Source organism: Etheostoma spectabile, chromosome 4 (assembly GCF_008692095.1).
Source record: "Etheostoma spectabile isolate EspeVRDwgs_2016 chromosome 4, UIUC_Espe_1.0, whole genome shotgun sequence".
NCBI lineage: Eukaryota > Metazoa > Chordata > Actinopteri > Perciformes > Percidae > Etheostoma > Etheostoma spectabile.
The window spans coordinates 19,837,258-19,864,945 of record NC_045736.1 but is presented as its reverse complement, the minus strand read 5'-3'; the positions used below and the strand labels follow the sequence as shown (position 1 = coordinate 19,864,945).

General features: G+C 37.6%; 1 protein-coding gene across 4 annotated transcripts; it reads left to right on the top strand.

Moving 5' to 3' along the window:
• Positions 1-97: 97 nt before the first annotated feature.
• Positions 98-27,688, top strand: rad18 (RAD18 E3 ubiquitin protein ligase). Of its 4 annotated transcripts, none has more exons than XM_032513914.1 (13): positions 98-299; positions 1,285-1,363; positions 2,559-2,620; positions 2,789-2,859; positions 10,141-10,556; positions 12,279-12,378; positions 15,485-15,672; positions 16,005-16,075; positions 17,303-17,363; positions 20,552-20,683; positions 21,259-21,376; positions 22,959-23,003; positions 27,338-27,688. In XM_032513914.1, exons 1-13 carry the CDS (start codon positions 249-251, stop codon positions 27,432-27,434), a joined length of 1,491 nt encoding a protein of 496 aa, XP_032369805.1. In that variant the 5' UTR covers positions 98-248; the 3' UTR covers positions 27,435-27,688. The 4 variants fall into 4 exon arrangements, with proteins under 4 accessions (XP_032369805.1, XP_032369808.1, XP_032369806.1 ...); XM_032513916.1 differs by lacking the exon at positions 98-299 and adding an exon at positions 1,072-1,090; XM_032513917.1 differs by lacking the exon at positions 20,552-20,683.

Below are 27,688 nucleotides of genomic sequence, written 5' to 3'. Positions count from 1 at the left end.
CTTATCAGGTAAAATGATCAAGGCTGCCTGGAACACTCAAATATATGTGCGCCTGCTCTTCCAAATGATCCAACCCGGCCACTATTTACAGAACGGAACTCGTCAAATGACGTAGGTTAAGAGGCGTCTTGTATCCCTTCGAGCGGGACTTTGAGTTCTAATCACTGATTGATTGCCTGAAACAAAAACTAAAATTTGTGACTTTCTTAAAAAAGCCTAGCTGCTTTTGTTGTTTAACGTTACCAGACATGGCCCAACGGATTGAAGCAGATTTACCACCTAGCCTTGCGTGTCTGAAAGTAAGTTGCATATTTAAAAAAAAAAAAAACGTTTTTCTAACATGGCGCCTGCTAGCAGCTAAATAAAAACACCAACAGCTAAAGTTAGTACATCCATGGACGTAAATGAGTGACGTTACAACTATAGGTATTAAAAAAATATATATATACATTGCTACAACTGTTAGTTACTCATCAAGTTCATTGATCTAACGCTAGCTAGATGACATTACAATAGACTGATGCTAACTTAACAGGTCCTGACGTTACGTAACGTTAACCTTATAACGTTAGCTAACGTCAACGTAACAAACTCATTTGTGAGTTAACTAACGTTATTGAAGTAACTTAGGTTACAGTTAACGTAAGTATTGATCGTAATACATACTGTCAATATAACCCTGTCCACTTAAGAATATCTAACGTTAACAGTAGCTAATTAATTACATATTTTACGTAAGTTACGTTAACGTTAGCTACCCTGCCAAATTTAACAATTAGCTAACACTACCTAAACGTACCTAAACATACTTAGCTAGCTATACATATTTAGTTAGCTAGCTAGGGGTCAGGTTACGTCAATGCTAACTTATTTCGGCTGTACATATGTATCGTGACAATGAACCAAGTGAGAGAAGTTGTGAAACACATCATATACGTTACATGACCACATGAGTCAGGTTATCGTTAGCTGTTGGTATGATGCGTTTGAAGTGGAACTATCCAGTTAAGAGAACCCATATGACTTCTACAACTTCCAGTAACTGGAACAGGGAAATAGTGCTGTAGGTATCCTGGCCTAGTTTCTAAAGGTAAATGACAAACTTCACTATGGAAGTTTTGTGTAGCCTACCAGTCATTATCAACATTATGATTTGTTTGATTTTAGTACACTGAAATACAATTTTTACACTAGTTTCACCAAAAAAGTAACTATTCCAGGTCTGTAATGTTATTGTTAAATTTCATGATTATGCCAATCACTATGTTTTTTTCTCATTTGCAGAATGTTGATACCCTGCTTCGGTGTCCCATTTGCTTTGACTTCCTCAATATTTCAATGATGACTAAATGCTCTCACAACTGTAAGTAGCTACTAGAGCAGCTTTAAGGTAGCTATTGAATTATTACTGCATTAATGGAATTTTATTGCAGTATGTGCATGTTAGCCACACCTACCTGTTACAGACAGAGAGGCAGTCAGGTGACAAGTCAACTCAAGGGTGTTTTATTGTAATTTCAACCATATAGACAAAACAATGTTTCACCGTGGCTCATACATTTAAAATATGTAAAAACAACATACAAAACAAGCTACATATAATGCACACACATCTAAAGCTCCGTAAAGTTCAGCTAACGCAATGGTAGCATTAGCGCTTGGAGTGATGTAAACACCGGGTATAAACACAGCCGTGAATTTGTTTGGAATGTAGAATGGTTGGCATTTGACAGTCAAAAACTCCACCAGCGGTTAGCAGTAGTTGGATGAAAGCAGCCCACTTCTGCACTTGTTCATGTTAACACAACCCGTCTCCACGAGTCTTAGCCGACAGAGCAGCATCTGCTCGGAAGGCTAGCAGGCCTGGTAGCTGGATAGGTACACTATTGTTCAGCAATGTTTCCACAAAAAAAAAAACTCAGCCTTCTCTGAACTCATGTTGAAGTTGGATGTAGTCCAGTTTGTTGTCTAATGAGCGGCCAATTACAATTTCAGAGCCCACTAGATGGCGATCTCTGTTTAACAAAGGGTTGAGAATACACTGAATTGCAATGCCTTAGGCCTTTCTCTTAAAACCAAGAGCGCCATCTAATGGGCTCCGAAAATAAAGACACTGGTTCACAAAGCTTGATTTGGCAATCACTAGAGGGAAGCACAGTCATTCGAAAATTCTACCAGGCTTCTACTGATACAAAGCTTAATGCTAATCGGTGAAGTATCCCATTTAAGTTCAAGCAAGTTCATCATAGGTGGATGCAGCTTTGCTTGCATTTGGAATCTTAACATGCGCTTTTGCTTTAAAATGTTGCATTGTGTTGTATATGAGTGCTCCATTAGGCTGGAGGTAATTACATTAGCAGCTATTTTTGAGCCACTCTAGACCATCCTCAATTGTGGATTGAATCGAGTTGTGCACTACAGAGAACCTTTTTATATGTATGTGCATTGTTAAATCCAAATTGTCACTGAACAACCCCTTTGATGAAAGTAAGGAAATTCTCTAAATCTTGGCTAACAGGTTATATATAACATACATTTTGTTTTCATTTCATTTACAGTTTGCTCCTTGTGCATCAGAAAATTTCTTTGCTATAAGTTGCAGTGTCCAGTTTGCAATACAGTAAGTATTGACTTGAATTCATAATGATAACCCAAGTCATTTGCATAATAATCAGTGTGATTACCTCAATTGTCTGTTCATAATTCCAGCTCATAATTTATAATTAGTTGTATCAATTTGATAAAGAAGACAGAATCTTTCATGTCTTGCTTCTTTTGTTTCCTTCAGCAAGCAACAGAACAAGATCTCAGAACCAATCGTTTACTGGATGACTTGGTCGTAAACTTTCAAGCTGCAAGGTAACCATACAACACGTTATTTTTATATATATATATATATATATATATATATATATTTATATAATTTTAATTTATTTATCAGTAATATGTTTTATGTCTGCATCAGAACTTTGTTTATAAATGGACCCTACATCACCAGTAGCTGTTTTTCAAAACATTAATACACAGTAAGAGTCAACAATAGAAAGATCTAAATATAGGCAACAGTACCTGTTTGGTATCCATTTCAAATTCAGTGTAATGCCATTAGTACGGGCCATGAACATCAAAAAAACAATACTGTCCTACCCACATTTGTCCACCTATTCAAACATGTTCACTTAACTTAAGTCAAACATGGATACTTAATGCTAAAGTCATTAAGTTACTGTGTTGGTCCCTAGTGAGCAAATGCACTTTCATTTATCTAAGTACTGGTCTTTTGCACACAATCTCAGATGGAGAACAATAGGGGTGGGAATCTCTGGGTACGTCACGGTTCGATTCTGATTGCATGTAGGCCTGCACGATTACTTGTTATAAAGTTGCGATCTCGATTCACCCTGTTCACGATTTTTATTTTTTTTAATGACTTTGATTGTTTTTTAATTTTGCGAGCCGAATGCATCACAAACGCTACTTTCTTTTGTGAGTTTTAAACTCTATAGACTGTATAAAATAGGTTTTAAAGTGCTGCATTGCTGTCCCTTCTCTACATTGAGGCCTCTATGTTTACAGGCTTGTGGTGATGCGCAATGTGCTATAGGTGTCAAAAAAATCAGTTTGGTTAAAATTATCGAGTAAATGTCCTTAGTTTTTGTCTTTGTCAAGGGTTTTCATAGAGCAAATAAGGTTATATCTTTTCAACCGTGACATTTCCCGTAGTTTCCGACTGGGAACCCTGAAATTCTGACATTCCATTTAAAATTGAACACAACAAACAACATAGTTCGTGCCCCTCGCCTGGCATCATGGCGATACCAAAAGTTGGAAGAAAGCGGTAGAGTCCTATTTGGTTATGACTGTGTCAGATAAAAGCCTTGCAGTGTAAGGTGGTAAAATATGTTGACAGTTTATTACAGGGAAACTGTTCCATGAATTTGAAAGTAGTCTACATTTGAGAAACGAACACAGGAGGCTAATCTAGCTTACCTTAACAAGGTAAAGGAGCACTCCAAGCGCCCTTTCCCCGAAACAGAAGGTAACCCCGGTAACGTTACAGGCATGGATGTATGGATACTTAGGGACAGAACACTACAGGCGGGCTTTCACAGGCGACCCAATAGCTGGTTAGTAAATACGCAGGAACACCAAAAGCGGGAGGGAACGTGGGTTAATATGTAGATTAATACTAGGATGTCTACACAACTGTGAGTCGATTGACTTCAAAAAGTTTGCCAACTTACTCGAACCAAAGTTCAAATTACCTGTACATGTCTGTCTTCTGTTCATTTTTTTTTTTTCCTGGAACACGTCAAACACATTCTGCACTTATTGCGGCGCCTTGTGTCAACTGATGTCGTACGATGTTTTTAATAATAATGTATACGTTATTCACACAAGGGGAAATTACAATTACAATAACCCATATTACAAAAAAGACTTAAAATAATTAAAGCTAAACTAAAACTATGCATTTTCAAAAACGTGTTTAAAGGTGGATAATTGGCTTCTTAGAACATGAAACATGAGGTGGTCAGATGTAATGTGATAAAGTAGATTAACAGCCTATATGTGTTTTGTCTAATTATTTTATGTATGCATTATCAGATAATTTATACAAAACTTATTTTTTTTCCTCTTGGCCTTTTTTTCTGCCCTCTTGCCTAAACTCTAAGTTGTTGTCCATTATCCCATCCTCTTTCAGTCACTCTGTTTTCTGATTTGTACTTGTCTGGAGACAGTAACGTTTAACTAAAAATCTACATATTTAACAAATCTTTAATTAATTAAATTTTATTTTTTAAATAATTGATTGTTAACTTATTAGAACATTTCTTTTGGATACAGACATCAGACCAACAGAATAATGAAAATGGCAGATCAGGAAATAAGACTTTCTCCACAATCCACGTAAAACCTCTTGACAGTGAACACAGGTGCACCACGAATTGAAGAAAAAAACGATAACTCTTGTCATTCAGGAAATCCTATTTTTATTGACATGATTAAGATATGTCCACAAGAAAAACAATTCCAGTTTATTATAATTAACCAGCATTAGAGAAAAATTGCCGTACAGTAGTCTACCTCAATCAAAAGGGGATTTTGTTTTCATCAGCTAAAGTTATTCTAGGTTCTTCTTGTATTGCACTTCGGTGTGTGTTCTGGGGCTCTAGGGCTCTAGGGCTGATATTTTTTTTCATTACAGCAGGATGTAGGCATACGCAAGCAGTGTTCAGAGAGGGCCAAAGGAAATGTCTTGGTACTTTTTTTTTCCAGTGATACTTATTACAGGGTAGGAAAACATTTCCTTTAACTTGACCACATGGGTGCAGCTAACCATATGCTTGCACTCATTTCTTGGTCTAAACGTGGATTTATGCTTCTGCAGGGGCTTTTACACAGAGCAATTCAATGTATCATCTGTAAGTGGCCTGCCTGAGGTTTAGGCTGAATCCCATTTCGCCATCTTACCCCTTACCCCTAGCCCATGACCCTTAAAACCAAGTGGTAAGGGCTAGGGGTGAAAACATACTCCTATGAAATGGGACACCGCTTGGTTACATCACCATACAGTATTGATCACAAACTTCCAAGATGCCGTCTGCAAGTGTCCATGTCAATTGCGTGGGTTTTGACAACACTGTCTCATGCATTTATATATTTATATATTTTAGTTTTAGTTTAGTTAATTTTATGTTCACTTTGGTGGTGCAGAGGCAGATGTTATATTTGTAGTATCTTTGTAGAGGTCTGTTTGCAAGACATACACTACCGGTCAGAAGTTTGGGGTCACTTAGAAATTTCCATTGCACTCCATTATAGACAGAATACCAGCTGAGATCAGTTGCATTGTTTTTTTTTAACCCGGTCAGCAGTTTTCAGATTACATTATGTGCTCACATAATTGCAAAAGCATTCTCCAATGTTTTTGAAGTTAGTTTTTTAAAATGATATCAGATTAGTAAACAGAATGTGCCTTTGGATGATTGGAGGAATGTTTGCTCATAATGGCTAATGTAGATATTGTATTAAAGATCAGCTACCCACTCAGATCAGCTGGTATTATGTCTATAATGGAGTGGAATAGAAATGTGTTAGTGACCCCAAACTTTTGACCGGTAGTGTATGTGTATACAAACACATGGTGTGTTGCATATCTGTTTCAGTTATCACCGTTCTGTCATTGATGTTCAGAAAAACATTTTGTTAACAAAAATCTTTCTTTATTACCTAATTTAACATAACAGGCAAACACATTACAAAAAATATATTATATTACAGATCCATTATCAACTATTACTACCAAAACTTACATGTCACACATATTAAGACACTCAAATGTGTAAAACTAAAAAAAGACACAAGACCACCAACGAATAAATAAACTACAGCTATTCTGATATTCTAGACCAGTCTGAAGCCTGTTGGCCAGTAACCCCCCCCTCACATTTCTTTCATCAGTGTCCCGTATCCTAACCAACAACAATGTAAAAGTGTATGAACAGGAATTGGTTACAAATGATTACAATAATACAGTACCAATACAATAATGAATGGCTGCAACATGAACACATGATTTAAGAAACTTCTGCTCGTTTTCAGCCCGAAAGTGGATCAGCTGCTGTGTCCATGTGATACAGGACGGTATGGGGGACTGCAAATCATCAATGTAACGTTACAAGCTAGCCATTTTTAAAGTTTCAATTAAGAACTTGGTTGCAAACATATAAATGCGCTAGACTGTATAGAGCACAAAACAAGACGGTCATAATTTTTAAATCAATTATTTAAGCCAAAAATACTTACATTCATGGGTCTCTCTGCTCAATGCGGCAGCCATTGTTTATTGTTGCGCAATATATAAGTATAAAACCTTGGTTTCAAGTTGGCTCGCGTCCTCACTCAGTTACAAGGACCATGTACCCCTTCGTCACCCCTTCGTTGACCCCTAGGTCAAAATGACCTAGGAGAACAGAACACGCATCTACTTAGGGCAATCCATGTTTTCCAGTGCCTTATAACATCTGTCTAGGTTTAATAGGTGAAAATAAGACTACTTGTTTTCTGTTTATCAGTGGGCATTGTCCCTTGGAAAAAAACTCAAACTAAAATCAACAGAATTGTTTTGTTATGGTAAAGGCTGATGTCAATATGTCTGAGTGCTGTTATCAGTCAGTAAGTTTCTCCCTTCCATCAATCACATCAATATTATTAACACTCTCAAAGGTCTCCTTTCGAACTGAAGACCTTCTGATTGTCATCACTGTTACGAATGAGTGGCTAACCCAGCTGCTCTATCCACCGCTTTTTAATTTCCTGTTGTCTAGCATTGAGCGTCTGAAAAATGGGATTCCTTGATAGGTAACTTTGTCATAGAGGTGTTTTTTTTGTAACAATAGACCCGTCTCTAACAATTTAGTTTAGGAATAGTTCTTTTGCTTGGAAATAAATATACTACATTTTAAGATATCTTTTAAGGATTTTGCTTGTGGGCCTGTTTTAAAAATGTGTCTATACAGAATCATACAGGGAAGAATATTTAGATGCCACAGTGCCACACATTTATATTATCACATTAACCTGCTACCTTGTAGTCTCTCTTCTCACTTAGTGAACTCATTTACGTAGGTAGAAGTGGAGCTTGTACATTGAGACACTGAACGCTGCTGTTTAATTTATTTAATCACCAATTTACAACACAGTGGCATTTTCTGTTATGGATACAGTACCTTTCCTTAAACTTAACAGTTTTCTTTTGTAATGGGCCAATTTCTTTATACTTTTGAACAGCTCTAGTCTGTCTTGTTTTCACTTTCATTTTTACATCAAATTTTTACGTGTTTTAAATACAAGCTACAAACAGGCTTTTTATAAACATTTCGTCATTGAAACACTGTTTTAATTACATTTTAGAGTTGACATGGAATACTGTGAAAAATTTCGACAAAGTAATCTTATTATGAAATTTTATCTCACAGAGGGCGTCCATAGGACTGTGAATCAACGAACATGTTCGTGTATTTAATGTCACATACATCCAGCTTATACTACTGCTTATATTATACTAGAATAGCTATCCTTGCACTTAACACCCATCTAATTATAAATGATTATTCTACATGTTGTAGAGAGAATCAATATGATAAGACAATTCAAGTTTAATTAGTGTGTGTGACCTGGAAGATCAATGAGACTTTCAACAAAATGTCTATACTGCAGCTTCTATTCCCTAATGGTGTACCGCTCCAATTGTGACTGTGGTGTGTATCTAAAAGTCCAGCTTTTTTTTTGCAACCAATTACATAGGATTCTTTTGGAGTTCTGCCGTATAGGGCTGGGACTGTATGGATTTTTTTGCCTTAAGTGAGTGACCAAGCCACTGCTGTGCAACGTATAGATACATTTTTCGAGAGGTACAAGTCAGGCTACGGCGTAGACGCAGAGGGGTCTGTGGGGGTACAACGTTGATTCTACGCACAACCATAAAACAGCCTTTGACCTACAACATATGTTGCAGCCCGTCTAGCTCCGTCATTTATTGTTAATTGGTAATGTTAAATAAAATCACTGGTTTGCAGTTACTACAAACACTTTGAATCTATGTCATTCTTAAATTCCGGAAAGACCTGGTTTATTAATTATGAATGGACCGAGTCTCCTTCCCACTGAAAACTGAATTGTGGGTACAATCAGATTAAGCGGTCATTTTCACCTAAAATAACTTCAAGCCATGCTGAAATCCATCTTAATTTTTATTTCTGAAAGGGAGATATAGGAATATGTTTTATATTGTGGTGCCAATGCTGGAATAAGACAATAACAAGGAAATAGGTACTCAAATTTGTTAAATGTTTCAATTGATATTTTTATTATGTGCCCAGCCTTAATGAAACGGGCAGTTTATGTTAAACATTATTTAAAGAGGTGTTTCTTTTTGTTTTTGTTTCTTGACAAAATGGCACTTTTAAGTCACTTAAAATGTAATTACTTGTTGTAATTACTTGTTGTCATGATATTGGAATAAAAGTTTGTCACAACCTAAATATGGAGTGTTAAACACAAAGTGTACTAAATAAGTACCGATTCTCTGTAAATTTAGTCTGATTAGTTCTTCTGGAAAGTGTCGTCTCTATGGCAATAGCCAGTAAACTGCTGGGGTACAGTTGTTTAGAAACATTTGACATACTAAAGTTATGGGGGAAAAAAAATAAATGAGGCAGAAACAGTTACAACTAATGGCTATTATGTAGAGTGATATTACATTTGAACTTGAAGGGCACCTTGAGAGTGCAGACCTCTGCCAAGGCATGCCCGATTTAACACACTAAGGGGTTTAATGTTTTTTCTTGCCCCATACTACACGTTTAATAACAATTGGGCCAGTAGCTTTTCTATTATTTTGCAGACAAACCTAGCAACAAAAAGTGACCTCCTTGGCAAAGGTAATCATCCAGGACTTGTACGTTTAGTTTTCAGTAAAAGTAAACCATTAGATACAAAACTGAATCTTTTCACTTTGTAACTCATGGGGATGTGGGTACTTTTTAACGTTCTCTAAAAATACAAAATAATTTGCTGCAATACAAAGTTTAACACATTTTAGTGCAGAGACCAATAATAATTATACCTGCCTGCATGCAGTATTGCAGTACAGGTGAATGGTGTGGGGAAAGCTGATTTCTTTAAGCTCTTTGCAGGGAAAGAGAGTAGGTGTTTCCACATCACATTTGTGCACATTGTGGTTTTTGCAAGTATGTGTGAACCTGCTCAAACGGAGACAAGTACGTTTTTTTTTTAGATATGGAAAGCAGAACATTACACACCTCATTTGTTCCATTTTTATTACCAAGTAATTGCCCAGTTGCAATTTGTTTGCTTTCCACATTTCTAAGATAAAGCCAATGTGTTTACCTTTTGTCGCTTAGTAGAAATGGAGTAAGATAATTGACCAGGTGTGGGCTTATTTTACAGTCCACAGTATTTATTGGTTCTTTTTTTGTTGATGGGCTGTGTTTTTTTAAAAGGACCTTAAGTCCTTTACCCTACATATACTTTATGTAATTATACATTTGTGTTGTTGGCCAATACTGCACACATTTTCATTCACATGCACTTTGCCTTTCTGCTTTCTTTCAGGCAGCAGTTGTTAAACGCAAATTTTGACTCTCCTCCAATATCGCCAAAGACCCCAGTTTCAGCTGTTAAATGCAGAGCTCCAAGAGAGAGGGGCCAGAAGTTTAATAGCTCTGTTCTGAGTCACTTCTTCCAAAAAAGGCCAAAAACATCTCCCGCTGAAGAAACCCAGCAAAGTAGTTCTGTTTCTCAGTGTGTTCAGCGGGGGGAAATACTGACTGCACGCACCCACAATGCAAATTATGCTGGCCTACATTCAGCGACTGCTCAACTTCCACTGGTTGTGAAGGAAGAGCCACTGGACGTGGAGGAGACATCGATCCAGTGTTTGATGTCAGTCAAACAGGAGGCCGGAGTATCGCACAGTATTATGGCGCTTTGTTCTTCGCCATCAAAAGACGTAAAGCCCATAATCAAAGGTAAATTCTTTCTACCTGTAAGTTAAGAAGGCTGCATCACCCAGTATGACTCAGCCCATCTAACTAGCTTCTCACTTGTTCATGTTCACTAGACTACAGAATCTCCACAAGGGAGAGCTGTTTGGTCATTGTCAGATAAATTGTAGTTCTGCAAAACGGACAATATGTGTACAAAATATGTAGGTGAATGTCTCATTTACTTTCTATAGACCAAATCACTATGACATCACGCTCAATCAGCTTATCACTTCAGGGTAGTACATTGGCACTTGATTTCAAATGTCGAGATATGTAAAATCTGCAAATTTGTTTATTTCCGTTGCTATTTTTAGCCATACCTGTAACTTTTAAGAATATACAGTATATTTTTGAACAAGGTCTGATATGTGAAGTTACTGCTTTGCTTATATCCTGTACTATGTTGCTTTGATAACATCTTTTATAAACCAAGTCTAGTGTTAAAAAAAGCAACAACACCTAGTTTTGGGTGATGTTTGTGGCCCAACAGGTAAACTAGGTTTCCAACCCAAAATTAATTAAATTAAATTTTATTTATATAGCGCTTAATCACAACAACAGTTATCTCATTGCGCTTTTCATAAAAGAGCAGGTCTAGAACTTACTCTGTGATGTTATTTACAGAAACCCAACAATTCCCACCAAGAGCAAGCACTAGGCGACAGAGGCAAGGAAAAACTTCCTTATAAGAGGCAGAAACCTCGAGCAGAACCATGGCTCAGGGTGGGCGGTCATCTGCCTCAACCGGTTGGGGGTGAGAGAAAAAGACAGACAGAGACATGGAGAATTGTAGCAGAGGGTATTAATGAAAGTGTTGACATATGAAATTATTAAACATGCATTATAGATTAATGATATGAGAATATATCCAGTTGTTGATGTACAAGGTTTTCTACCTGGAGGTTATTGCAAACAAACCTTGTGATTAGGTCTTTGCATCTTTGAAGCAGGCAACATAAAGCTTTTTGTGGAACTCGGCAGAGAGTGTATAACTCACATTTTCTGCAAACAAAACTGATTTTAGTAAATTTATATTGGTTTTACTGTTATTTGGCCTCTGCAAACGAAGTGTGGTTAGGGCCTTCTCCTTTGGTCCCTATGATGGCCCGCGTACGATGTCAAACACGAGTATACCTGCGGCTAACCTCATCTTGTCAGTTGAGCAGGTAGTGGAGTAATGTCAGCAGTTTGGAGATATTTCAAGATAAACAGTGTTGATAAAAGTAGAGCCGACTTCCAACTAGAAGAAAAATGGCTTAGTCTTTAGCACTAACATGTGATAACAGATAATTCAGTTGTTCTGCTACTATGTTGTGTGGTACTAAAATCCACTGAATGTGATACAGGTTACATTTATGTGAAATGGGGCGTCAGTTCCATGTTTGTCAAGGAAAACACAAAGTTGAATGTTAAAATGTCAGCAGCAGCATCACGTTGTATATTAACTTTGTTACAGTCAGAAATGTAAGAACTTCTGATGAAAATAAAACATTGTTAGAACTTTAATGGTATTAATAAGTACTTACTGTATATCGGTACTTGGTATCAGCAAGTACCCAAATGTAAATATTTGTACTTGGTCTGGAAACAAAGTGGTATCGGTGCATCCCTAGTTTTGTTGGGCCAATGAAATCTAATGTGACATAGCGGTAAATACTGGTTTATTATTTTTAATTAAGCTGCTTTCTTTATATATTTTTTCAGTGGACTGCCCTGTGTGTTCTGTAAGTGTGCCACAGCAGTTTATTAACAAGCATCTGGACACGTGCCTTTCCAGAGGAGAGAAGAAGGAAAGCTTGAGGAGGTAAAATACCCACTTAACTGATCTCATAGGCCTAAATCAAGTCTCTCTGCTGCTGTTTGCTCAATCTGTATTCAGGACCGGAGTGGGACTCATTTTCAGCCCTGGAGTTTCATTCCCACGTTACTTAACTATATACATATAATGTAGTCAGTCGTGAAATAAAGTTGGCCAATATTAAAATGATATCATTAAAACCTTAAAATATACATAAGTCTGCAATGTGCACTGTTCTCTACAGCCTTGTAATCTTGTGTATTTTTGTGAAATATAATAGACTTAGACTTCTTAGGCTTAGACTTCTCTTTATTAATCCTTTTGGGAAAATTAAAAAATAATAATGATAATTTCCAATTCACTGCAAATACAGTGTGTTGCTCAAAATGTAGGTTTATTGGAACAGTTAACAACCAAAACACAATGATGTTCAACATTATCACAATCTATTTTCTGTGCAAATTAGTGTTCACAGACATCCAAATCTTGAATGAAAATATATATATATATATATATATAATATATAATTTTTTTTTTTTAATATATATTTCATATTACTTTCATGCTATTGTCTTGCAGTCGTAAGCTTTACTATCCTACTTTCGATGATAAAATGCATTATGGGTCACTACTAACATTTGGGCATAGAAAGTGACAATATTGTGACTTATCTGATCATGTTTGCTTGTTCACACACTGGTGCAGCAGCTTAGATATGCCTTCTACACTGACTGCAGCTATCCCTTGCACATATACTACTGGGTCCTGGCCCTCTTTCTCTCTTTCTGACACTAAATCTTTTTTTCTTTTTTCTTTTTTAAATTGTCGTAATTCTCAGCACAAATCTCTGCTTTTTACAAAGCATTCTGATAAAGTCAAGTCAATTGCATTAATGTATTGCCAAATTATCTAGCATCATCAATTATCTCAGGGCATTTTTTTTTTATTAAGAGCTGGTAACATTAATCTTTGTTCTAGTTCTTATTATATTTACTCAATGAGCAACCCTACCTGCCTACTCTGGAGTTCTGGGCTAATGGCTGGTGCTTGGTACTGCCATGGTCACTGTTGGCACTAAACTGGACTAGTGATTGCTGCTGAGCAGCGACAAGAAAAAGTTTGATTCATAAACACGAACGATGGTCTGTAGGTAACGTATTTTACACGACCGCTAGAATCCTGCACTGCTCTTAACTAGTTAAGCTTACCAGTCTCATCGTCTTCATTTGGAGTTTCACTCTCAAACCGCGAGCTGGTTGTAATGAAGAAGTTGCTCAGTTTAGCACATCTGGCCGTGTCGCCTTTACAGCACCGTTTTGCTTGTATGTCGCGGTCGCGTCCTTTAGCACCACTGACTAAAGTGTACGAGGACGGTTCGTTTTTTTTTTTTAGCAAGATCTTGTTGGAGGAGTCAAAACATAATTACGTAATAATAACCAGACTGCACTCTGCGAGTGGTCTGCATGAATATAGAGGACGGTGGGCCGCAAGAAGAAACAAAGAAGAGTGGGCTGTGAGTGCAGGCAACCTAGGGACAGCATCCAGGATATATGATTTCAACTCAGTACTATGACAACACCGCCGGCATTCGCAACCAAAAGAACCAGACCGGCCCACCGACAATTCTCCCCATTCTCCAGATTAGCCAATCCGGGCCTGCCTGTAATACTCCATGGGGTAGTGAAGGACACTTTATATATTTTGGAAGATTAGAATGATGAGAAAATATAGAGGTTTGCTTTGGTGTTTGTCATTGCGGGGAAAGATGAAGAGTTTTGACTTTCAAATATAATAAAAACTGTAGTGATAAGTAGAGGTTTTAGGAGCAGTTTGTGTTGGGGCCCTTTCTGGACCAATAATTGTGAATGTACACAGCACATACAAAGTTTGTTTACATACAGGGTTGCCATATCAAGATTATTGAAAGTCTATTACAGTTACTGAAAAACATTTAAGATTTGTCTCACCAGGGATTGTGTGACTGTTTGGGCTGGATCCACTTAAACATGGAGTGGAGTTGAATTACATGACAAGAAGAAATATATTTCAGAGTTGGAGCTAGGCTAGCATTTTTCCCTTGCTTCCAGTATTTGTCCTAGGCAGGCTGTACTGTAAATGTCCTGGATCTACAGGATGTATATTTCTTTTGGTATGTAGAGATAAAACTTGATATTTTGTATAAGGTTATAAAAGTTTATATTCCAAATGGTGGATGGTAGCTTCAAGGAAACATAGACATTTTTATTGACATATTTTATTTAACTAGAGAGCTTCACAATATCTACATAGTAGGATGCTATTGTCAAATGACTTCATATGCACACTTTTTTGCATCTTTTCTTTCCACTCTCTAAGAAGATAGTTTCCACTGAAAGTGGCTGTGTATTTCCTTGAAGTAGAATGTGAAGCCCTGTTACCTAAAGCATTTACTAAGTGTTACTATGCTTTTGTTTGCTTAAAATAGCACAATTGCTGAAACCATGCAATCACATTTATTACCAGATTTGTAGTATTGCCATTGATCATCTTACTAAAGACCTTATCTGTGACATAATTTGACTCTTTTTGAAAGATTCTTCTGAGGGGCCTGCAAATGTTTTCCATTGTGATTAATGACCCATGCAGCAATTTAGGTTCTGTTACTGATTGGTCAGTTTTGTAGCAGTGAAAAAGGCTTGATCTAGAGTAGACCTTGATGTCATAATGATGAATTGCAGAGGTTTTAATATTCTGGCCTAAAGTAGCCAGCCTACACAAGGATGATTCTTCTTGCAACCAATGTCTTAAATTCAAGACAAGTATATAATACAATATAATGAAATATAGTGCAACACATTTGATAGCCATGTCTGAATTTAACAGTCAGACAATCATCAGATGTGTGTTCCTTTGGCAACTGTTCTATATCATAATCATATCAATTTAATTTTGTTGTGAACGCAACTGATGTGGCCACTGTGTGATATTGTATTAATTTATTTCCTGCATATGATGTCCAAGACTAGCATGTAGTACATACATACAGCTGAGCACAAAAATGTCCCCCACCAGGCATCATCAAGTAATGTATCTGGTGATTACTGAAATAAACTAGTCGCTATATCTGTTGCAGCTCCCTTGGCAATACGAGGCGTCCAATGACAAAGCTTGTGTACAACCTGCTTTCAGTGCAAGAGCTGAAGAGGAGGCTGAAGGACTGCCATCTCTCAATTCAGGGTTCTCGTGAGCAGCTGATCAAAAGACACCAGGAGTTTGTGCACATGTACAATGCCCAGTGTGATTCCCTCAACCCCAAATCAGGTGAGGGTGTTTGCAGTTGGCAAACAGTATTTAGACTTTCATTAAATATATTTAGACTTTCATTCCATATTCAGTCTTTAATTCCATATATAAAAAAAATAGTGTGTTGTGTGTGTGTGTGTGTGTGTGTGTGTGTGTGTGTGTGTGTGTGTGTGTGTGTGTGTGTGTGTGTGTGTGTGTGTTGTGTGTGTGTGTGTGTGGTGTGTTGTGTGTGTGTGTGTGTGTGTGGTGTGTGTGGTGTGTGTGTGTGTGTGTGTGTGTGTGTGTGTGTGTGTGTGTGTGTGTGTGGTGTGTTCTCAAGTAATAACAATGTTTATTTCCTCTGTCAATAGCTGAAGATATTGCCAAAGAGTTGGAGACCAATGAGAAGATCAGGAATCAACTGCAGGGGAAAGCTAAACCTGTGTGTAATAACTGCTTAAAAATATATCTTGTGGGCTTAAATTACCACTAGTAGGGCTGTGCAATGAATTGAATTTCAATTTTGGCTCCCAACGATCACCAAAATAGTATAATCAAGAAAAAACAATTTTGCCACTTTCTGTTTTGCAAGAACACTCTTATTTTGTCTTCTGAATGACGCGCATGCGCACATCCGCACTCGTACATCCACCCCTCCCAAAGCCATAAAATATCTCAGCAGTCAAGGGGGCAATTCGTGTGCACCCAGTGGAATTTAAAAAACTCAGCGCGAGTAAAGATGGCAGAAGGAGGGCAGCCACACTAGTGTTTGGTGAGCAAAAAAGGCAAATCCATCTCTGTTGTCTGGGAAACGTTAACGTTAGGTAACCCTGCGGTCCCTCTGCCTCCCCGCTGTAGTAGACAACGTATTCCCCACAACAAGCTATAATCACTTACTGTTTAAAACCTTTTCCAGCCGGGTGCATAGGCCTACCACTCAAAACCAACATGAAAAAACATATTAATGTTCCCTCAGCATTTAGTTTTTTTGTTAAATTGTATGAAAAATGATTCAACATGAGTCATGTACGTTATTCTAAGGTACGTCTATGTGCTAGATTTTTCCTTCGGTAGCTAGTAAATAAGCCCACTGAGGGCAACATTATTGTTCATCTTTTAGCACAATGTTTAGTAATGACCGTAGGCTAGTAGTGGTCATAGTGAGTGAAAATGAGACATGAGGCAATTATGTGTTTGTTATGGCCACCCCAAACAAACACAACTTAGGCCCAGTAAGACCGTCAACAGTCTGGAATTTGGAGGTCTGGCCAAAAAGAATAAAAGAAGTGAGATAAAGAACACCAAAAGATTAAACCCAGGAGACTATCCATTATACCCAAAGGTTAATGAGTAACTGTGTTAAAGAATCATGATTTCAATATTAACCAAAAATCGTGATTATTATTTTTTCCATAATCAAGTAGCCCTAGCCACTAGGCTTAAAATAGAACAATGTTTTGATGAGGACTCCTCTCTGTATTGATAGTAGGTGGCTGTAGTGTACCATTAAAAGGTTGGAGGTATGCACTGCATGCTTGCAGTGTGTTTATTGCAAATAGAACCTAAACCAAGCAATAGGGCAAGTGCTTTATGTGTTATATTGTGATGTGTTTTTTAAACAATGGTTAATGTGAATGTACATGTTTTTGTCCATTAAAATGTCTTGCAGGTCATGGTTTTCACAAAGAATAAGTCTGAGAAGGAGATTGATGAGATGCATTCAAATTACAGTAAGTAATTTGTTTTTCAGGAAACTTTCAATCTGTTGACACCTCAGGGGTCTGACTCACCAAGCTGCCAGTTAAAAATCCGTGCCAACAAAGGTCATCTGATGAAACAGTTTTGCATACCTATACATATTCTGTTAAAAGGTGCATGTTATTACAGTGTAAATAAATGCCTAATTCTGCACACCTGCATGAGAGGAAATATCTAATCAGAATTCTGCATTTGTATTATATTTGCTGAAAGATAAGCAAAGTTGTATTTGACCACTGTCAAATGGTTTGAAGAAATACATCAAAGTGCAATCTAGCTCTAACTCTAGCTAAATTGACCAATTTTGTTTTCCCTTAAATGGTTTGTAATGTTGCTTTCTCCTTTTTACGGACACTATATACAGTATTTCACAGCACAAAACCAGCAATTTGGTGTGATTTTTCCATTCTACTAGAGTAATACGTGCTACTGCAAGAGTGAAGGAGGGCTTCTCTATCGAGTTGTCTTGCCTTGCAGCTGTGAATCATATTGGGTTCTCCGCCTTTTAAAGATGAGGCTAGTAAATTTAAGCAGACAAAGCAACAAGTCTGTTTCTCAATTAGGGAAATGTTTGTGCACGTTTTATAGTCCACCCCCAAGGCACTCACCATCTCCAACATAAAACATAGTTCACTAACTGCTCCAAACAGCTTAATTGTAGTCCAGCCTTCACTTCCGTGACAAACGTGCGTCACTTTGTAACACGTTAAAAAACTGCCAGCGTGGCACGCCCTCATACTCTGCTTCTAACTGGGTAGAAGTCCTTACCTAGCTACTGCGCATGTGCAACTCCCAATAAAGATGGAATAGAAGTGTGATGCCTCACTCGGTAGCTAAAACAGAGAGCTCAACACACGGAGAAAAGAAGAGTTGCAGCTATGTGCAACAAAAATATGGTGTTTTTTGAAAATTAAACCATGTAAACCTATTCTTATATAACTCTCAATACAATTTTATAAACCTGAAATTGTGCATAATATGAGCGCTTTAAAAGTAATCTGATACACAGAATCACAATTAATGTACAAACATGTTGCATCAAAATTTACCATCTACTCACCTAACTCATGTACCTATAGACCTCAACAGTGATTGCCCACTTTTTGAATAGCTCTGGTAACCAAAGTGAATTTCCCTATTCAGTTGCTCCATTGACATCTCCGAAAATGCTACTGTAAAGAGTTTGGACTGCTCACCTCTACTTTGAAATGCTGTAGGAAATCCTGATGATTTGATTCTTCTGTTAAAATACTTTAAGCTATCAAAAGGTTAAGACTTCCCCGGAAATATTGCCAGCAGAACAATGCAGAACACAGACTTGGTCTAGGAAGGATTCTGAAGTCTCCTTCAGAAATACTGTAAATGTCTCAAAACATTTCTAAACATTAGATACGCTTCTCTCAATGAATGCCTGTCATGACGGTTCCAAATCATAGGCTTTTAGACCATCAAGTGCATTTATTTTTTTCCATTTCTAGACAACTTGTACAGTAGGAAAAACAACAAGAGACCTGGCTCTTGATTTGAAAGGTAATCCGTCTGTATCACGTTCTATTTTGTGAGTTAGTAATTGTTGCATGGTAATTCAGTGAGGGAAGAGGAGATTCTTCTGAAAACTGAAGAGGCAATATTTACAAGATCGCATACTTTTGTGCATACTTCTGTGCATATTGCATATTCAGTGAGTTGCCCAGTTGTAATCTTAATTTGACTTGATTCAATCTGGAAGCCCTACATTAGGAGCCAACTTCATATATCTTCCGCAACACATTACCAGCATAAAAAAAAGCAGATTGGCTTTGTCTTCAGTAAGTCATTTAGCAGCAAAAGCTGGACTGTAAATGTGAAACTCATTCTATTTTTTAATTTTTTATTTGTAGGGTGACATGGCTATTTAAGTGTCCATCTAAGATTTTCTTTCTTTCAATTGCTATGAGTTTATAGATAATCAGTCTGAGACATACAAATGTGCAGATATCTAGAGCAGCTTTGTGTTTTATTCTCAGGGCAAAGGTTAAGTAAAAACAGCAAAAATAGAGAACATTACTGAACTTGTTGTTGTCATGGTTAAACAAGATAAAAAACATGTATATATAAACCTTAAATCCACAGCTCCAACTTTAAAAGTGGTTGAAACATGGATATAACTGATGGGAGGTAGGTTCTATAAATAGCTACACTGCTGTGATAACCTCTTGATTTATCAGAGGAGGATCTGGATGACTCACTCTGCCAGCAGTGGGAATGGTGAATGAGCAGGCAGGAAGGTGAAAGCAGCACTCATGCATTCACACACCGAATCTACCTGCATACTTCAATCTCACATTTTCTTTTAGTAATAATACAATCAGTAGCTGGTTATTCGGGAAACATTTAATAACCCAGAATAAGTGCAAGGAAAATCCTGAAAAATCTAGCCCCTGAGATGTTTGATCCTTTTATATTTCCCAACTGAAAAACAAATTGTTTTAACTGATGTAACACCCTCAATTGCCACTGTTATATTATATCCAATAAATGTTAGATTGAGAATAATTATTAATAACTAACCCTTACAAGCCATCAAAAAAATGGTACATATGTACTGATGTGTATTAGGAGCCACTCACATGGGAAAGCTTTGCAGCTGCATTGGCTAATGTTGCTCATGAAGATATCAGTGACCATCTGAGGTAGCAGAGTTGTTTCATGTGGAGATCAAACTAGTGTTAATTGCAGTGTTTCGGCGTAACTTTTTTTTTTCTCTCAGTTCTGTTCTCCTGTCTTTGTTTAATGAACATCACACATTTGTAGACGCTTCATGTAGAAAGTGATTACATCTTTTATTTTTGGATACATACATGAGCAAACAACTTTTATTCTTCTTTAGCTCGCGTCCTTTCACATTCGGCTATAATGTGTTCAATAACTCTAGCCTCCACCACAGTAGTTGTAGCCACAGTGATTTCATCTTGGAGCTAGGATCTGTGGTGTTTCACTATACAATACAAAAACAATACAAAAGCTACAGAAGGACTAAAACCTCGGGCTGAGCTAGTGCTCCTACCTTTTGGCATAAACTGGTTTTGACAAGTACTTTGTACATTAAATACTGTTATTACATTATTACAAATGCTGCAGTTTCTTAACTATTCCACAATATATCCTATTCTGCCTGCAGGGAAGCAGCACAGCAGTGACTTTTCCCGCCTAATTGCCCAGGTTCGGGGTCACCTAGAGACCACCAGGCAGACTCGTATCAAACAGGAAGTCATTGTGGAAGGAGAGGATGCACAAAAAAACCACCCTTCTGGTACTGCAATAGTCTTTACTTTTCTCAAGGGATAGAATATACTTAAGCAACAGGAGACTTTTGAGCTTTCTAATACTCTTCAGCATAAGTCACCTGATCCCCATGGTAACGCCATTGATTGCTTCGTGGCAATTTATTTTGTGACTTCCGTGTGCGTGTGCGTGTGCGTGTGTGTGTGTGTGTGGCGCACTCAATTATTTGTTCCATCCTTGCCAAATTCACGACATAGCTGCACTCCATTGTTAGGCACATTAGGCAAGGGTCGATACAGATGTGTTATTAACTAAATCAATTAATGGTGTTGCATGTTGCTTATTTGTATGCAATAGGCAAAGGAAAATGCACACACAAAAATTGCTTGACAATGTCCGCTGTGTGAGAGGCTAGTGTGATAGTACCATCAAGACCTTAAATTTGCTTTTGACATTAAGGATGTGTAAAAATCTGGTGCCCAAAGGACTCTAGATTGTCAGGGGCATATATGTTATGCAATCTCTTTTTGGTCATTCCTTCACTGTTCTCGCTCGGCTCCTCTGGGTGTCTGACACAAAGATAAATATTTTTGCCTCTTCCAGATCAAGTTGCAGAATCAAAAAGCTGCCCAGTGATGAAGATAGAAGATGGAGAATCTGACGAGGAGCCAAGGATTGAATTGTCATCTAGCCCCACTTATAGTGAAGTGTCTATCAGCAGGTGAGTCCTAGATAATGGATATCCTGATTCACTTACAGTAGGTGACACCCTCAAAGCGGTCAAAGAACGGGCCTTTTCATGCTACAGAAAAGAGAGATCCTTGTTATTTACTACTTTCTACAGTTTGTATATAGCTAAGTGTAATGTCACAGTGATAATGATAAAAGATGGCTTTGGACCTTGAAAACCTCTTATTTGATTTTTAAAAAGCAATATGATAGCATTTTATTTTCAAGCCTGTGTAGCATTTACAGGACAGCACTATAATATGTGATTCATTTCATATTTGATTTGTATTTCTTATAGACTCCGTCATGGTAATGTAAATTATTGTGGTAACTAAACTGAGTTAATTGAATTCAGAAGTAAACATTACATTACATGTCATTTTATCCAATGTGACTTAAAATTGCTATATATGTCAGAGGTCGCACGCCTCTGGAGCAGCTAGGGGTTAAGTGTCTTGCTCAGGGACACATTGGTTGATGTATCGCAGTGAGAATTGAACCCAGGTCTCCCACACCAAAGACGTGTCATATTCACTGCGCCATCATCACCCACCAAACGATGGAAGAAAGGAGACGTCCTGCTTTGCATGGACAACGGTCTCCAAAAGCTTGTCTGTATTCTATGATTACTCAGAAAAAATATAGCCCAACACCCAATACGTACTTAATACCCCCAAATAAAACATTTTACTTATGATATAGAAAAAAGAGAAAAAATGCTAGCATTATATAGCTGTTCTACATAGTAAAAAATAACCATAAACTACAAAAAATGACCTTTACAATGCTGAGTAATTATATAAGGAGGTCCCTGACAATTCCTGCCCTTAAAACCTGTATATCTCTTATATAGCTGGTAACCAGCACATTAGAACCAGCAGATCTAGAGAAACCATACCGTGCCACTAAAAGTAGTGTAGACCAGTTTATAATACTGTATAGTTTATAGTTTACAGAACCAATACCGTATAGTTTACAGCATTGATTCAGCACAGCATCCATTGTGTGTATAAGTGTACTTGAGGCATTGGGGAGAATTGCATGCCTTAGTAATGCCAATAGGCTTCCCATCCACCCAAAGCTACGGATGTCCGGGGAAATACTTTCAGTAACGGAACAAATAAACCATTAGTCGCAGTTCACAAAAAATCACCTGTCACTCAGTTTCACAAAATGTCAACAATGGAGTTGCTTCTAAGTCTAACATAAGTTTACCAAGCCCATTAAGCGCATATGTTTCATATTTACATATGAACTTATAATAAGTTTAGGACGTTTGAGAATTTCTGTACTTTACATCTTCAACATAATTAAAAAAGTACATACTTATTCTATTGTGATTTCAGTAAGCATACCATAATACATACATTTTTTAAATAAAAGAAACATATACAGTACATCGATTTTTGGAATTCTATGAATCAATTTTGAATCCGTAGAGCTTGAATCGCGATTTGAATACGAATCGATTTTTTTTTTTTTTCGCACACCCCTAGCAAATACCATATATCAAAAAACTTTGTCAATGACATGCAGTCTTTCTTTATCTCCTCTACCTCTTTCTCCCATTACAGTTCTATTTCAGACGTCTTTGGTCCAGAAACTGCCAGAAACCCTGAGTAAGTGATTCTGCTGCTGTTGCGATTGTTAAGAAAAGTAATTTTCAAAAATCCAATTCTGACCTTCAGTGTGCATATCAGGTGTTCCAACATTGGTCTTTAAAGTAAAAACTACTATCCAGCCAGATTCCCAACTGGCTCAGTTTGAGAACCATGGTATAGGTAATTGCATAGAAAAGCCATTTTTAATTCTAGTCTGCTGCTGATGTACATAATGATTCCACTTAAAAATACTCTTTTTCTATCCAGCAGTTGGTGTTAAAAGTTGCTCTTGCTCATTCATATCTGGTGAAATAAATCTACATAGGTCTGAAAATGAAATGGGTATTTGGTCAATGTTTGAATATTTCCATAAACTTGATCTAATAGAAATAATGCCCTTACATTTCACCATGGTCATTGCTTTTGACAAAGCTTACTTCTATTTAGTCGAGAGGCACTTCACTTGAATAAAAAGAAGAGCAGCTAAGCCTGCAGTACGACGTGCTTTCATAGATGTTGCTTTTCACTCACCGCTGATGTAGGGCTGGGCGATATGGACCAAAAGTCATATCCCGATATATTTAGGCTGAATATCGATATACGATATATATCCCGATATTTTTTCCGCAAATGTTTAGTCACAAGTCAAAGCCAAATAGACATGTCAAAAGTAGTTTTATTGAAACCAGCAATTTCAGTGAACAGTTGCAAAATCAAATGAATAAATAAATAACAGGTTTCTTCACCTGCTTCATAAATAAAAGCTCAGCTGTTTAAATAAAATAAAATGTAAAACATAAATACTGTATACAACAGGAGTACCTTTTTTGATATGCTCACCGGTGTGATCCTGGGGGAAATAACTTGTTTGAAGACACGCTGTTTTCATCTCCCATTTCATCTCCCTCTTGAATGAAGTGAACTGTCACGCTCATGTAAGACTCACATGTCCTGCTCGACCACATATCGCTGGTCAACGCAAAATGAGTGACGTTAGCGAGCCGGTCAGCAAGGCTCTGCCTGACTTCAGTGTACGTTAGTGGCAGTGCTTCTCGTGCAAAGTAGTTGCGACTGGGAAGCTCATATCTCGGGTCCATCGTTTTCAGTAGCTTCTTTAATCCGACTTGTTCCACAATTGCAATAGGGGCCATATCTTTAGCGATGTGATAGGACACGGCTTTAGTTATAGTACACAGCTTGTCACTTTTCTTTCATAAGGCACACGGCGGGTAAATGAAGTTTGCAGTGAACTTGTTTCGGGGCTGGAGCTTTTTGGGGTTGTCGATGGCTTGCGGCTGGGGCTTCTGCAGCGCGCAGTTTCACACACACTTCGTATTGCATTTTGTGTCCTGTTTTAGGTGGTGAAAAAGATTTGTAGTGCTTCGACCCCTGGCTGTAATTTGTTTATGGCACTCCTTACATATAACGTGCATTTGTTGCTCATCTGATTCTTTGAATCCGAACCATCTCTAATTTTCTGAGCCACTGCTTATTCTTTTACTAACCGATTCATCCTCCGTACGCTCCGCAGACGTTGTTGCTTCCTCCATGTTTGTTAAAGAGTGTCTGTTCTGCCCTCCCCCCTCTGTGTATGAAAGAGGAGGGGCGGGGGCGTGGGGAGCAGTGCAGAGAGCGCCAGGGCAGTAGCTTGCTTGGAGGATCACAGCGTAAATTTAAACTATATCGATATATGCGATATGGTGCTAATTCCATATCTCATTAAAAATATATCGATATATTTTTTATATCGATATATCGCCCAGCCCTACGCTGATGGTTGGAAAGGTTTTCTCTTGTCTCCTCTGTGAGCTTGTAATATGATGCTTTTCCTTGAGTTTGACTTGTTACCAGAGGCAGCAAGATAGCACGCTTGTCATCAAATTGTTGGCAAAGAGGGGTCAGTTCTTTTGTAATTAAGCTCAATTTACATCATCCCAGGAAATTGATGGGTTTATGCAATTGAACTGTTTGTCATAGTTATGTCAGCAATAAATGTAATTATCCAGGAGTAGCTGTGGTCAAAATCTATACTATACTATAGCTGTGGCAATTGGGCCAAATATTGAGACTTAATATTATACTCTATTTGGAAGACTGCTTTTTGTATATTTTTTTATCCTATTTCTTTTTCTTGTGTAAGACACAACACAGAGCTCTTCACCACATAAGACTCACATAAACAACTGCATTGACCCGGTGTTAATATTCTTGCAAACTGCGCACAAAGACAGAGCATAATTTCTTTTAGTTACAGAAGGTGGTGCTGTATTGCATCTTCTACTAGCCCTTGTCATTGCTCGGGCAAGTACAAATAGAACTTCATACATCTGAGCGCGATCTCATTGTTTTTTCACGGACAACCAAGACTCTGCTCTTCATCTCTTTCTAAATTACCTGGAGGCAAAGTCCAAACCTGCCAGCATTTAATGATCCTCCATGCAGTACTTCTTTTGTATGTAGTCAACTTTATGGACAGAAGTATGTGCTTGTAACAAGTGTCAAAGGACAAGGATTTTTCTCCATCCTCCAGCCTTTGTCTGTCATTGGAAATAATGAGAATGTAACTGTTTTAGTCCTGATCCATACTTGCACAACTGCCTGCTTACCAGTCTTCCACTATACTTAGTTGTGTCCCCATCTGACCCACATGTAGACTTCTGACCCAAATTCCAGTGCTTGAATTTTGGGTTCAAGTTCATCCAGTCACAATAAAAGAGGCAGATGATCTTGTCATTGGCTGGAGTGTGATACACATCTGAAGTGTAATTGGCTGAGAGCCCTTCATGTGAAGCTGTAAGTGGTTCCACATGGAATAGACTTTGTTTTCATATTATCTGAACATTTCCTATGAAGGTGACCTCAGTGGCCACCAAAAATACATGCTGAGCTTTGGAGCCCACCGATGCTCACACGGCACCAACGCATAATGATGTGGTAGTAGGTAATCCATTCCGGCTTGTTTAGAGTCCAGATGTGTTTCTCTGGTTTCCTTCAGAATTTAAACAGAACTCTATATTATCTGATTATGTATCTGGTATTTTCTTACACTAACTGAATTAAGGCACAGATTAAATGGTCTCAGAAAAATGGATAAAATACTGTAATATGCATCATCATTCATCTGTGGAATCAGGGTACAAGTACAAGCACTTGTTTACTTAAGGTAGATTGCATTCACCTTTCATACATACATTGTAAGAAATACAACAGTATTTTGACAAGATATGTTCACTGAATTGCTTAGTTGTTTAGGAAAGGGATAGATTTTTTATTGTGATAATCATCACATTGGAGTGTATGTGACAGCATGCACTAACATAGTCAAAATGGAATGATTAATGTATGAATCAGTGTATGCATGTAATCACGTTTATTATGCCTCCGTGCTGATTTCATTTAATACAATTGCAAGTGGCAATGTCTTTCTCTTTTTTTTGTCAACATATCTGAGTAGCTGATTGTGTTGAGCCACACAGTGGGAGCACAGAAGTCGTGTATGTTTTCTCGGTGCACAAAGACAAATCAAATTATCAAGTGTGATATAAAAAGAATAATTAAAATGTGCAGTTTCCACTCATCTTACCTAATTGTATTATACCAAGTTTTGGCAAACACTTTGCGCTTCTACAAAGGAGAATAAGTGCCAAAATGGAAACGTTCACTGAGCTTTTTTCCCCCCTTTTTAATTGGACACAAGCTAACGCTAAGTGATGTTGACTGGTGTGAGCAACCACTTAGTCTATTGCAATATCTGTGTATATATTTATTATGATTTATTGTAAGCTTTTCCCCACCGTCTCAAATGTGTGTGTTTTCTCAAGATACACACACCCAGGTCTGTTGGTGAATGGCAGGAGAGGCAATTCACTGGCAAGGCAATTTTAAGAAGACTATTTTAGATTTATTTTATTATAATGTATGGCTCTGAGACAGTCTTCTGGGGCCCATAGCTGATGCATATTCTAGAAATAAACGGTGGTCGGTAGGTAATTTACTGCTGGAAGCTTTTTTTGGTATTGATTGATTTGTGAATAAACCAAGCAGCTGGTGTACAGGAAATTCATATAATTAAGCAGCAGCAGTGTAACAAAAGGGTAAGATGTGTCACTTCAAAATGGTACACATTGCACCTGTTCAGGTTATTTTATGGTTTGATGTATTGCGTTTTAAAAGCCTGGTAACTCAAGCATTATTTGCATTACTTTTCCTATTTAATTTACCTCAACAAAATGTTCTGGATTTGAAAGTATACTAATGATACCATCTAAGTCACCTTTACGATAAATGTGCATATTTATATTCTCCTCTTCTCACAAAAGACTAAATGGTCATCTTTGAAAATGTTTTCATAGAGACACAGAGAGGACCTCTGTCCAAAAGCGAACGTCCAGCACCAGAGATGATGCAGCCTTATCGCCCGGCGGTGGAAAACGACGACGTAAAACATAACAAGAATTGGAGGAAAGGGAGAGAGAACAAGATGTTTCACCTACCAAATCAATGCAATAAATGTTTGACTGACTTTCAAGTATATTACAGGTTTATCGATATGCACACAGGCCTGTCCAGTATTTAAAGGGATTTTCTGAAGTTTCACTGTTTTCATCATGTGTCATGCTATGAATAAATGTTAAGTATTTTAATAGACTTTGTGGTCTTGTGATCCATGATGAGCTGTGGCCCCCAGCATGTCATGAGGTTAC

Coding starts and splice junctions, on each gene's coding strand:
- rad18 (XM_032513914.1), top strand. CDS start 249: ATGGCCCAACGGATTGAAGCAGATTTACCACCTAGCCTTGCGTGTCTG. Junction 2,860..10,140: donor GTAAACTTTCAAGCTGCAAG/GTAACCATACAA, acceptor GCTTTCTTTCAG/GCAGCAGTTGTTAAACGCAA. Junction 16,076..17,302: donor TGCAGGGGAAAGCTAAACCT/GTGTGTAATAAC, acceptor AATGTCTTGCAG/GTCATGGTTTTCACAAAGAA.